Source organism: Blennius ocellaris (genome assembly GCF_963422515.1).
Source record: "Blennius ocellaris genome assembly, chromosome: 1".
Lineage (NCBI taxonomy): Eukaryota > Metazoa > Chordata > Actinopteri > Blenniiformes > Blenniidae > Blennius > Blennius ocellaris.
In genome coordinates, this window is record NC_137650.1 from 24,976,223 (window position 1) to 24,990,655 (window position 14,433).

The following is a 14,433-nucleotide window of genomic DNA, read 5'->3' on the forward strand; positions in this document are numbered from 1 at the left end:
CTTCAGCTTATTTTCCTTTTTGAATATGTTGGAGGCATAATATACTTGGGGGGTGGGGGGACATTTCACAGTTTTCGATACAGTAGATCGGTGAAAAGTGTCTTGACTTAAGATCAAGGCTACATGAGGCGATAATCTAATAATGGTCAAGTGTTCAACCTTTAACATTTGGACCAACCTTTAGGCATTCATGATCTGAGTTACTGAAATCGTGCTCAGGTTTTCAGGCCTGTGTAACCTTTTATTGTTTCCTGACGCCACTTTGATGCAACATTTCTTGTTTATCTCCATGTGCCATTTTGACTTATACTTTTTATACAAGCCTTCACTCTACATACATTGTATGTGCAAAGTGAAAAAATAATTCCCATATGTAGCAATTAATAACTGAATAAATTATCCAAATACATACAAACTAAGATTATGTTATTTTCAAAATATATTTAAAAAGGGCTGTGACTGAACATATAAAACAGAAGTATAGAAATGGCTGTTAATGGTAATTATAGTAATTGTTTTTTGGTTGAACAGTGGCGGTAGTCCTATACAAGCTAAAAAAAATAAAAAAAAACAGTTACTGGCATTAGTGGCTTCCCCTAATGTGCCACATATCAAGAGACCCTGAGAACTCTTTAGCTTGTCAGTTACCTACACAATCTGCATACATACCTCTACATTACGAGGAGCAGGCTGCTGCACAAGCTATTCATGTTTCTCCGAGTGTGTGCATGTGTGTATGTGTGTGTCAGTAGGCTCTGTGTTGTGCTGCAATGAAATGCTAAGGTGTTGAGGGTCTCGGTGGCCGACTGCAGAGCTACTTCAGAGGCCCTCTGGGTCTCTTTAGCATGGACCCGTCTGTCACACACAACCACCTGCCCCCTATGTCTATAGCCCGCAAGTACTGGTGCTCTTCCTTGCTCTGCTCACATCAAAGCAGCACTGAACTAAAAAATGTGCCGTGTCTGGGGTCTTGCTGCAGATGTAGCTCATACACAACAAGAACAACAACACACATCTATCAAAGACAGATATTTCTTTTATATCAACAAGAAGCCAGTGGAAGCTAAGAAGGCTGCCTCCACATCTAGTCATCAAAATGCAATGCCATTACATTATTCAGAAAGAGTTAGAAAACCTCTCTTTAAACCAATAATAGCTCATGGTTTAGAGCTTGCTGAAGCTGAGGTTTCACAGTATATGGGAACCACAGGGCTGGAGTATCGGCTCAGTACATACCAAGAACAATGAGAGCCAGTTCAGTCCAGGGATGAACAGAGTCACAGCAGAGCACTTTGTGAGGTTTGAAAAGGTCCTCCCCATGTATCTCCCAAATTCTTCTCCACAAGGGAGTTTTGTTGACATGGAATAGGTGAGAAAGCATTTGTGGGTGATTTCACTAGGTGTGTTTGAATTCCTCACCATGCGGTGCTGGGCTGACACCAGGCTGTCCCAGTCACTCTCTGACGGTACGCTGCTGAGCTGCTGCAGTTCATCTGGTGCTTTTCCATGGAGCAGACTGTGCAGGGGCAGCTGTGGTGTACCATGGGCCTCTGCGCTCTCATCTTTCTCCCAAGACAAGTGCTCCTGACTCATGGCATCATCCCCGTCAACCACAGAGGCAAAAGGAGATGTGGCTTGCTTGGAAGACATGACTCTGCTGTTGGATGATAAAAGAAAAAAAAGATTACAGGGATAAAATATCTTGTGAGGAACCTTGTTTGCTTAAATGCTTCATAACTAAAGAGGAGTTCTATTGAATTAGTTTTTGCATAGCCATGAATATTGGTGCATTTATTATCAAATACTCCACCTGTTGCTGCCCTGGCCTGTGTTGTTTAGGACACACCATGACACGTCCCTGATCTTTTGTTCAATTCAAATGGATGACTTGATTCTGGGCCGAAGCCATGCCTGCTTGGGATCTGGACGAAACCCCAAGAGTGACTCGGGCAGAAGGTCAGCCAGAGTAGGGGCTCCATCCACAAAAGAAATGTAATCAACGTGGAAACTACAAACCATACGTTTTTACACTTCATTTTCAGATGACTCAAGTAGTTTCCTTTAACTTACAAATTGATTTTTTTCATTGCCCTTCAGACATCCATTTTTAATTATTCACTGTTTTTTTATGTTTTAATTAGACTCTGAAGCAGTTCTTTTGTTTTGACCAAACAAATTAGAAAGTCACGAACAACACTATTTCTTCCGCAGAAGAAAATGCCAATGGTGGAGGACAAAATTCACAAGTCTGTCACATGCTTTGATGAATATGACTAATGAGAATTTGCTTAAGATGTCAGGTGCAACAAAAATTCATTTTAGCTGTGTGTTTTTCTTCTTCCTACCCAACATTTTGTTAGTGTGGAATTCATACAACCAATTCCACTTTTTCTTACAATTAATCAGGCTGCACTCGTGTTGCACGTCACAATGGATGAAATTAAACACTGTGCATGCACCTGCAATTAAGCATTTGTTATTGAATTAAAATGGGTATGACATGGCCTTCCTACAGGTGTGAAGTTGAGAAAGGGAGCTGATGTGTTGAACTCCTGGTTTTTCCTCAAAATTTGTTTGTTTGTTTTTTTTTTTTTTTTTTCCAACTACGGGACACTGACCATTAAAACTAGAATGTGACTTCTTGTGGTTCAAAATCTTCTCAGGTGACTGAGTGTGTGCTTGCCAGTCTTGCATGTAAGAAAGAGTAAAGAAAAATCAAGTGGGTGTGAAGTTATGAGTGTGTTGATAAAACACATGACAAAATGCTCAGGGAACATTTCATCACCGATCACCATCTGCCCTGTTCTCCTGCTTTATCCACAGGGGTCAGTGTGACAGCATTTTAGTTCCACTGTAAGCTTGCCCTGGGCTTGGGTGGGGGGGGGGGGGACTCTCAAGGTTGAGGCAGGCTGTGGTGTGATGATGTCCTTGCACTTTCAGCTGAGAGCATCAGGCACCAAGAGATAGGCAAATATATGTTCCTCTTTGGAAAGTATTTTACTGACAAGGTCTTTGGGTCCAATATTTCTTCTCAAGGAAATCTGTCAAATGAGATGTATTGTCCACTTCATAATCACACCGTTGGATTTTTATTGCCGTGAATACTCTAGGTACGTTTATATTCTGCGCTTTTCACAAACAGTCGATCCAAAATATAAAGCAACATGGAGAGATGAAAAATAAACCACACATTGGAAAAGGATGAAGCATCAACACCAGAAGAATTGAGAGGTCTGTAAGTAATAATGCAGAAGTAACTGTGACAAAGTCTTGCATAAAATCTTTATTTGTAATGTGTGCTGGCATATGTATTACAGTCTGTCTGTCTGCGTCTCATTTACTCACACACAGTCACAGATCGGCCCGGGTAGTGAATAGGGACCTAAACAATGGTAGCCTAAGTTAATCTCTTGTGTCTCAGCAGCTGTACAAACAGACCCAGTAAGTCAGGTAAGAGAGCAGAGCAGGAGCACGAACCCATGCCTGACAGACTGCCTGGCTGTCTCTCCTTTTTTATTTTGTCTTTTAAATGCTATGTCTGGAAGCACTGACAACAGTGGCTTTATTGGGACTCAGCCTTCAATTTTAATCAGCCATTAAACAATTTCCTGCAATTACATCAAATAGAAAATGAACAAAATATGTGTACTGGTGATTGAAAATCATGACTCGGAGCAAAGTTCAGAGCACACACACGAAATGGCAAGTAGAAGGGACAATAGTAGTGTTAGGGGATGTTGCTTGTGTGTGTGTGTGTGTGTGTGTGTGTGTGTGTGTGTGCGTGCGTGCGTGCGTGCGTGCGCGCGCGCGCGCGCATGCGTGTGGCAGGAGTAAGCTGAGCACATAGACTTTGACATATTTTTTATTAATGCACCCAAAAAGCTTGAGCCTGAAGCGCAACAAGCACCTCGTCCTCAATGGAGTGTGAGAGTGAAACAAAGCACTGCTTTTGTATTACACAGTAAATCAAGTGGTATTATTTTACCACTAAAATATTCAGTCTCTCAGGCACTTTTACTTTGGTCTCCAGCCATCAGTCAAACTGCTGAGGCGTGAGTGAGAGAAGGGGATAGATGGAGAGAAAAAGACGAGAGGGTGCATTGGAGACTCCATTCTCCTGTAACATGTGTCTACAGCAATCTTGTTAAAGAATGCAACAGATCTGCAGCAGGCTCCATAACAGTATTTGTCAGCAGGAGTTAATAATTTATTAGTAGTGCTGGGAGGGCTGCGCTCGGGCAGCTAAAGAGTACGGAGAAACCCTTCTGCCCCACCCCCACATCTGACAAGCCCCATACAATACTACCTCATATTATTGAAGGGGAAAAGGGGAAGTGTGGCAGTAATTCTCTGAAAATATCTGGGGGCAACCGTTCAGTATTTTATTCCTCATATTTTGAGTGGGGATCACACAGCGCTGTGATCTAAAGGGGTACGTGAGCAGTAGATCAGCGAAGACACAACAAAGGTATTTGATGAGACGCAAAGTCGAGAGCAGTATCCAGCTGAATGCGGTTACCACCGACGCATGTAGAATCGTTTCATATTTTCTGATAGAATAGCTCTGTTTACACCCTTGGCCTCCGTGCTTGCAAAGTAAATCCTGCAAACCAGCCCTGTTTGTGCAACTCCAGTGTATTCTTGAAATAACTTTACTCACATTAATAATTGAATCAGTTTTTGCTGGTAAATAGAACCAAAATGTGCTTGTACATACTAAACAGGAAAAAAATGTGGTGAGCTGAAAAGAAAGCTCATAAATACTTGAAATGTGGCCCTCCTTCGTGCATGATTACACAGTAATTAAATAAAAGGTAATCAATAAGTGTGTGATACGCCGCTTCTTGGCGTCTTCCTCAAAGACAAGGCCCCAGTCACTTTGAAGACTCGAGGCAGCAATGAGGGAGGGTTAAATAGAAAAGAGACCTGGTCTATATATAGCCGACAATATTGCGCACATTTGAAGGATTAGGATTTAAGTTCTCCAGCCGTGGGCTCATATGGCCTGGAATGCTTTGAGTCATGAATTGTTCCCTGAGATAATGTTTCATCATCGTGCAAAACAACCTCTGCTTAATTGGTAAGTATTAGAGGAGTGTTGTGCACTGCTCATCTTGGAGGCCTTGTGACTGCTGGGCAATGTGTCCGCAGCTATCCTGTTTCCTCTTTCATCATAAAAGGGTCTGACTGACTTTCACCCCTCTGTATCTACTCTGTCACACTGTTTACCTTTTATAGACAATAGTGATAAGTAACTCCACACCAGCTCCCCCACAGACCCATCCCACCCAGTTGTCTATCTCGCTTCTGATGTCTTGCCCCATTGCATCTTGAGGTCTTATCAGAGACTATATCCCCTTCCTTTGCACCAGTGAGAAAAGACAGATAAATTATTAAAGATTTATAAAATATATGGATGGAAAAGCATACAGTGACATTTAGAGGGCCCTATTGTTGCATGATGTGCACTCCTGTATTGTAAGATTGTTCAAATGACGAATCTCATTTTCACGTTAAAGGTGTAAAAAGATGAAGCAGATATGTCTTTTTTAATAACTTATTAAAAAAGCTGCAGATTTATGACATCAATTTTTAAACATAAAAAGAACATGCAGTTAATCAACACTTCCACTGTCTGACTAATAGTGCCACTTAACAAAGGGGTAATAACGATTATGCCCTGTCACACTATTTTATTGTACTAATTGTACTATATCACATGAATCATTTACAATAAAACTAAAAATAAATCAAAACTATTGAGGCTTAATTCTATTATGTAAAGTGGAAAAAGATGAAGACTGCGTGTGTGTGTGTGTGTGTGTGTGTGTGTGTGTGTGTGTGTGTGTGTGGCAGAGAAATCAGCGACGGGGGCGAAAAATCATCTGTGTGTTTTCCTTCAGGGGTTCCTCCTGTTCAAACAGGTGTCATGGTAGGGTTCCTCTGGGTTCTTCACCTGCCATAATGAGATATTACTACCTGACAGCTCCCAGCTGGAGGAGCATTGACACGGAATCCACCGTTTAGCACAATTAAATTATCACCCTCCATTGTGATTGTGCCATGCTGTGCAGCAGCCAGGTTTCTGGATACATAATCATCTCATAATACAAGGCTGTATAGTGTGCAGTTAGTCTCTTATTTGCATACACACACGCACGAATACACACGCAGACTTTTAGCATGCATTCATATACTGTACATTTTTTGTTGTTGTTCACCTTGCACAGATTATTTTAGGAGGTGAGCTACAAATTTTTTTTTAAAAAGACTTGTTTTTCCACGAGTCCGTTCTGGCAATGCACAAATTGATTTTAATCTCTTAAACCTGAGCAGAGTAAGTAATTACAGATAATGATATTAAAATATAGTAAATGGTTGAGATTCTCCAACTCGGCAACTGGATATACAGCGACTGGAGAGTTGTCTAAATTAATTTGTTTAAATTGTTCCTCCATTATCGTTGACCTTCCCCCTGCAAAAAGTCAACTCAATTACAGCAACACTTCGTCCTCTCTTCAGTTTCTCTCCTGATGCCTTCTCTATTAGAAGCTGCCACAGTCACCACAGCTAAAATCTACACTCAAATGATAGCCACCCAGAGCGAATTAAGCAAGCCACCTGAAGTGCACACTTTACATATTGAGCAGAGCATTGATAATTACTTTGCAGGGTAAATTATTTGCAATGATATGACGCTCGAGGAACTGCCTTGTATCTCACTTTAAACACTTGTGCAGCTGCCATGACAGCGTGGTTGGTGTCCTTGCCCCCCACGCAAGGCAAAGGCAGATGCAGGTGTGAGAGTGCTTAAGTGTCCCTGTCTGTCTACTCAGGAAGGGTCGATGAGCACTCACACACTGAACCCTTCCTCCGCCTCCTCCTCCCGCCGCCCTCCTCTCCTCCTTTGGTCCCCTGTGCTATTGGCCCTTTTTCTGATCCCAGGACACAAGCTCAAAGCTGGATGGCATAACAGCCTCTCAGTTCCCCAGGACACACACAAGTTCACTCATGCGTATGCTTTCACAAATGAAGGATGGTTGCCCAAAAAACAGAGGGGTAGGAAAAAAAAAAAATTCATGGCTAGCCTTTTTACTAGACTCGCATGACAGAAGAAATTATCCACAAGAGGAGGAGCACACTGGATGTTGTTTTTTTTTTTTTTTTTTAATCTTTGAGTTTCTCTTTCTCTGACTATACTGGGATGATAGACATCCCAAAGAGCCTTGCTGCTGCTGGTGCTACACTTAAACCTCAAAGTGAGTCAAGTATTCAGCCAACACAACCCTGTTTGCTGAGCAACAGTGGAGCTTTGTGGCCTGCCTCATAGTTGACAGTAAGTTATGAGTCCTTTGTGACCAGGACAAGGAAAACAGGGATTGGAATTTGGCAGGAACATAATAATACAGAATTATTCTGTTCATGGAACCTGAAATTTTCATGAAAACAATCAAGCATTGTTGAGGGGAAGAAAAGCAACAGTGACAGATGAAATATAGAGTGGGGGGCCCCCCTTTGTAAAACATTAAACAAAGCGCTATTCAAGCCAGTTCTATTCCATCATTTATAAAGTCAGGTTCTCCACACTAGAGAAGGCACTTCAACAAATCCATTGGAAGATCTCTCATAATTGTCAGAAAAGGAGCTGGCTCATGGTGCAAAACAGGAGTAAAGCGACGATTCCCAATTCACCAAAGAGGCGCAGTTTATCGGGATCAGAAGAAAGTTACAAGAAAAAAAGCAGAGCCTTTAAGCAATTATAGTAAAAGTAAAACAATTGTAGACTTTTGGCCAAATACTCAAGGACAGTATTTATTTATGATGGACGGTTCTTTTTTTATTTTACAAGTGGCGAGAATGGAGCCGGTAATCGTGACTGTTTTTTGAAATGAGGAGCAGCATTGCCCTATACGACTGGAGAGATATACATTATACAATGGATTCTGTTGTGTTATCCTATCTTATTAATATTTGACTCTGACTTTTTAAATGGCTTGTTGTTTCTTGGTGGTTGAAGTGAGAAAATTACTTTTAACAATGTTGTTATTAAATTGCTCTATTCTTTTGTGAGGTCACGGGAGGACAACAGCTCATTAGCTACAGTTAGAGCCGGCTTGAATGTTTTATACCCCCTTTCTGCTATTCTTTTTTCCTTTTTCTGAATAAATTAATGGCTTTCATTGAGAACTCTCACACAAGGGAGAGCAGTGTGTCTGCCTTTACAACAACCGGACTTCTTTTCCTTCTTTGTCTTTTGGACTCTTGTGTTTTTTAAGGGCTGTGAGAAGAGGGGCCGGGGTAGACTTGGGGAGGGAGGGTAGAGAGTAGCCACATTTGATGTGACACGTCAATTGGAAAATCAAAACAGGGGTAGTTCATTTGCTCCACCCAGATGAGACCATCTAGCTGAGCCATGATGAATAGGGGTCAGGCAAGCCACACCTCAAAGATTTATGATTAAGGCTTATTATGTTGGGAACCTGACATTGATTGCTGATTTAAACCACTGAAACCAATTAATTTGCCAGTGCTGAATAGAAAGCATGGTCAACAGTGTGTGTCATTCTGACAGGTTGGATGGGAAGAAGCTGAGCAAAAGTCAAGGACTAAATGAATGGCTGGCCCCCTGCTCTGTTTGGAGGTGGTTAAAAGTTACCACATGTGATTGACAGCTGATACGGGAAAAAAAAGAAGAGAGGCTAGAGAAAAACGAGATCTGAAGAGCAAAACCAGAAACCCCAACCACTGATCTGAGTAATTGCCCCAAAATTTGGTTCACAGACGACATGTACAAGCTGCTGTTTTAGCAATGCTAAACTGGTTTCATTCATGGGGCGGCACTGAGAAAACCTGAGTAAATGAATGTGAAACATAGCCCTAATAAAATCAGAGAGCTGACAGACATGGTTGAACAGGAAAGTCTGCTGTATTTCCACTCCGGGGGAAGCGGGCGCGATAGTGGATTAGACGCTGACTGAAACACAAAATGCCTCACCAGTCTGCTGCTAACCATGTGTCTGACCACTCATATTGTGCTTCATCTCATCTTAGGGTTTGTCCAGAGCAGCGCAAAATCATACTGGACCCACAAACGACAAAGTTACCACAGGCGATTACCCAAGTGATTTCTGTGTTGTGTTTACAACAAATACCACATTGCAGTTGGTTGTATGTTATTTTTTTTCTCTGTGGTTTGCAGAGTGAAGCTTATGTTTACTAATACCTTTTTCTCTGCGTTTAGTTTCTACTTAATTCCTTTGCTGGCTTGCTTGGAAGACACATGCATCATGACAGAGTTCCAAAATGAAATCATTAACTAAATTGCTTTCTTAAAAAGCCACAAGTGTGCAGCAGGATTTGTGTGTGTGCGTTTGGCTGTGGGCCACGGGCCTTTGGTTCCCAGGCAGCCTCTGCCCCGGCTCTGTTGTGGTTCCCTGCCACCGCACTCATTATGCTCAGCCTCAGCACAGCACGGCGCAGGGCTGCAGCTCGCCTCGCTTCACTCACTGGGCTGGTAGGAAATAATCTGGTAATCTCAAACTACTCCTCCATTTCAACTGGGGCCCCATCCACACAAAGGGACCCTTTGTCCCAAAACATTTATGGCTACCCCTTGGATCTTAATCAGGAAATCAATCAAAAACAACACATTAAACAAATACGCTCATGTATTTGCTGTTAAGACCTTTGAGGGAATTTTCTGAACAGTTGATCTGCTGTGTTGAACATTTGCGATGTCAAACAACAGTTCCTGTTGTGATTTTTTCAAACCTAATTAATGTCAATAAATATTGGCTTTAGCAAGTCGTAAAATGTAATAAATACCTAAGAATATGTGGAATATGTGCACAGATATTATGTAACAAAAAAACTTACTGGAGGTTTTCTACCTCCCTGAGATACATTTCAATAAACAAAGCAAACAGAATGGAAGGTAAATAGAGAGTGAAGGACAGACAAATATTTGATGATAAGATAGGAACTGGATTTGAGCTGCATAACAGGCGAGCTGAGGACCCGGTCGACATACACACACCTCACCCTGAGCTGAGCTGTCTATCTGCTCTCCGCTCAGCTCAGCAGATGTGTCTTTCACAGCCTGCGGAGTGGGCGACCAGTCTGCAAACAATGGCTGCAACTTGACAAAGGTTGCTGCACTTGCAACACACTATTTACAGTAAAGGGTAGCAGCATTTTATCGGTCCCTCCAGCAAACAGTTTCCCAATTATATCTAAATGCCCTCTGAAATATCCTGTTAGCGCCCCAGCAGATCAGTCAGCCACTAAGATACTATTTAAACTCATTGGAAATCCCCCCTTAATAAAGTTTAAGCCACCTTTTTGACTGCTGTTAATAGATTGGCGCAAACATGTTCAATCCTATTAATGTACTACTACTCATGCCACCATGCACAGTGTCCTGATGCCTGTTTTCACTCTTTGTTACTACAAATAATTTCAAAGGCCTGCTACTTTGAATGTTGGCATAGAAATACACTTTTACAGTATGCTGCATTGTGTTTTAATTTGCTGTAGTGGTTTTCTTTTTTATATCTACTAACACATTCAAATTATCAAATATATGACTGACAAACTAGATATAGAGATAATAATGTATTCCTAAATTACCACGGTATGAAATGATTCTCTCCAATTCACTTTTTCTTAGAAGTGGCATCAGTTGCATGCAGCCAAGGTGAACTGTTGCTTTTGCTGCAAAAAGGGAAAAGGCCTGCATGCAGACAAAAACCTGGAGGACCACTTCACATGCAAAGAGGGAATTGACGTGCTTGGTATCTTAAAAGGCAGAAAAACATGAATATTTTCTTCTTCAAGGAATGCACAACTTTTATACTATGCTATTCTAGAAGGTTCAATGAATGACTTGCTAAACAGGAATGATAAAGTATGGCAGTTATTCATTTTAACTATATTTTATTTTAATGCTGCTGGAATCTATTTAAATTGGTCATTTGAGTGCCATGGGATGTTTTTGAAAGCATCCATGTGAACTCGCTTTGTTTGCATGTCTATGTATGTATTTGAGAGGTTGTGCTGTGCAGTCTATATACAGTCTATAGCCCCTCCCCTCTGGTGTCAGCAGGGCAGCCGTCCGCCATCAGGCATATCAGCTATAAATGGCAGCTACATCACAACAGCTCAAGCTAAAAATACTGGACTTAGTTTCTTCTGTCTTTGTATTCTCAATTCTGTGTTTGGCAGAAAAAAATCTGTGTGAGTGGATATAAAGAAATAGTGTGAGATTGTTTAGCTTTCTTTTTTTTAATAAATTGAAGAGCAAATAAAAACAATCCCAACATTTTGACAAAACACACAGAATTGTAGCACTGGTAGACTTTTTTTTTCTTTTTTTTCTAGTGAGCCCTGGTTTTTAGGAAAAGCTCTCTAAAAGCTATCTAAAGTTTAAACATTTCCCACATCCCTCTCCTGCGGGTGTGCCTGTAAAGTGCTTCACTCCCCTCGCCTAAAACCCTCTAAGGGATTGCATCATGCATGCAAGACGATGGAAGCAACATTCTGTAACATGGGGGAAATACCTAATTTTGGTTGATTCATAAACACCTTGTGCACTGGCTTGCTGTCCACTGTGCGCATTGCTGGTTGTGCTTGTCGAGCTGGCCGCGGCCATGGCCAGCCCATTGCAAACACACGAAAACGCTGTCACACAAATTACCGCATGGCTCTGTTTTAATTGAGTCTCAGCCTTTGTGGTGTTTGTTATTGCAGACAAATCGCATACGTCGGCCATCTCTCATCAGAGTGGGTCTTTATCAGAGACCCTTGTTTGATACAGTTAGAGTTGATGCATTATGAACCACACACCAAGAGTCGGCAGCGATCTGCATATTCAATAACTTCCGTAATTATATGCGCAATTCATCAGATGGGATGTGATTGCAGGGGAAGTGGAATAGAGTGGAATAGAGAGGAGCAGAGAGGTCTGATTCCTGGAGGACTAAAGTCTAATCACAAAACTAACATGATAATTGAAATCTAAATTGAAAGGCTTTGCTCTCAGGGAGAGTATGTCAGATAAGTGTAGAGGCACTGTTGAGAGTGAAACAGAGGCAGAGTGGCAAGGAAAAAAAAAAAAAATGTCCACATCAGTACACAATCCTATGACGATACACGTACAAATGTAGGGCTGTTTCACACTAATATTATAACAAGCGCCGGGTCTTTGAAAATCATTTAGATGCTAAAACGTGCAGAACATTTACCTGCTGTATGATTTTTGATGGATTAATTCAAAAAAAAAATTATAATGACCACAATGAATCAAAAAGAGTAACGTTTCATTACTTATCACTAGATATTATTTTTTGTGTGATAACAATTTATTTCTAGATTTGAATGAGATAATCATTGTTTTTAAAGCTGATCTTTAAAAGTAAAATATGTATGTCTTCAGCATTTAGAGACTTATTTCCATATGTTACAGAGTTTGGTTCAATACCTGTTCAATATCACACATTGTCAACATTATGCCTCTTTTCTTGAGTATATTAGCCTTCAAATTCCTTTATTGAAGGAGTGATTAAAGTAACCGCTGAACAACTATTGTCTGAAAACGTGAACCATATGGTCCTTAACGTAGATGAGTGTTTAATCACTATAGCTGTTCATTCATACTCAACGCAGTACAAGTTTTGTTTTTTTTTTTCTTTCATCCTGCCACACTAGAATTTTATCTTTTCTCAGAAAAATGTGTACTTTATGTTGAACATAAATGATTCCTGATACTGCAAACATGTTCTCTCAGCTGCCTCTAATCAGAGGACGTAATGTGATGTTGCTTTACACTATAGCATAGCTGTCCTCTTTCTAACCTCAAACTCTGTGCTGTCCTCGCCGCCACGTCTCACATTTTACGTCTACCCAGACGGACAGCTGAGGAAACAGGACGGTCCCATCCTCGTCTCATCCTGCCCCCTTTATCTGCTGTCCGTCTCGACCAGAGGATTCATATTCATTCCCCAATAACGTTTAATTAGTAATGCCAAATTCATTAACCTGTACTGCTGTAGCGCTGGCCTCGGCCATAAATTAGCTTAATGTGAGCAGACGTATTGGAGCTGTAATAAGGGACATAAAACTCAAAGAGAAACACATAGTGTTCCTCCATTGCCATGGTTCTTTATAACTCAGCGGTGTTGCAGAGCAGAACTATATCTTTTTTTCAGTGTAGCAGCTCTAAATTTTAACGTATCTTTCCAGTAATGCCCCCGAAACTTGTTTTAATGCTGACCCAATTAAAAATATTATAGGAATTTATTCATTACTCGTCACAATTTTGAAGTGATTTTTAAGGCTTTAACTGAAACACTGACATTATGGTGCCACAGAGTGGTGATTGGACAATGAAAAACCAAAAAGAAGCTGAGAAACGCCATTATGCTGTTGTTAGTGTAACTCCGGAGTGTGCTGCTTAAATATTAAGGTCTTTTAAGAGTCGTGTTTGAGCTTATGTTGTTTCCAACATAGTGGAGGTGTCAGAAAGTGATATGGCTTCAGTTACTATAGCAGTAAAGGAGATGCAAGAGACGATCGGTGTAGCTTCTCACAGCTCTGTCTAATTGGTTCTACTCTTTGGCATGTTGTTTGTGTTTATTTAATGAGATGAAGAAACTGGTACTTTGGCTGTGTTGGCATGTCGCTGCTCTTTGTCAGGTAGAAGTATTTTTTCTGATCTAATTCTTAAAATAGCCAAACTTGTGTTTTTGTTTTCTGGAGCAGAGGCGAAGAGTCGGTCAACTCTTGGCTATCATATAAACCTTGGACAACCTTCACTGTCCTAGGATTACACATTGACCTTTCTGCTCCTCTATCCCCCAGTGATCTAGCCTAACAACTCACACCAAAGAGCCTATTAGACCTGGATTCCACTTTGTTGTTAAAAAGGGTCTTGTCCTTTCAGAACACTCACTTCCTTGCTTTCTGTTTTTCGAGCATAGATGGCGGAGGAACACAAGTTCATTGTCCCCTCGCAGATGGAAGTTAGAGTTACCAGGGTAACAGCTCTAATCCTTCTTTTTTTTACCATTTCTTTCATATTAACGGCCTATCGAGTGCTACCTTTTAAGTCACAGGCAAAAGCGCTCACTCACTTTTAATTAGCTATGATTCAGTTTGCCAAGAGACAGCATGATGAGCTAATCGAAATTTACGAAATAATGACGTACTACTTCTTTCTCCTGAGGCCTGCTCCAAGAATAACAATAATGAGGCCATTATCGAGGATTGCACTTTAAAACGCTGCCCTGCCACCAAAACAGAGGACATAATTGTTCTGGTGTTTTCCATACAATCAACAACCCATTGTGGATGACTTGAGAACTAAGGGAGCAAAGAATGGGTGCCATAATGATTGGTCTGTGCTGCCATGAAGATCCTGTACAAAGTGTCCACTGA

The 14,433-nt window shown here is 41.0% G+C and overlaps 1 protein-coding gene across 2 annotated transcripts in view; it reads right to left on the reverse strand.

The window, feature by feature from the left end:
- sox6 (SRY-box transcription factor 6) overlaps positions 1-14,433 on the reverse strand; it is a 132,514-nt gene that overhangs the window by 85,171 nt on the left and 32,910 nt on the right. For both annotated transcript variants that reach the window (XM_080517800.1, XM_080517799.1), the window contains exon 4: positions 1,420-1,657. In XM_080517800.1, the coding sequence (XP_080373926.1) occupies positions 1,420-1,657 (238 nt within the window). The remainder of the gene's footprint in view (positions 1-1,419; positions 1,658-14,433) is intronic.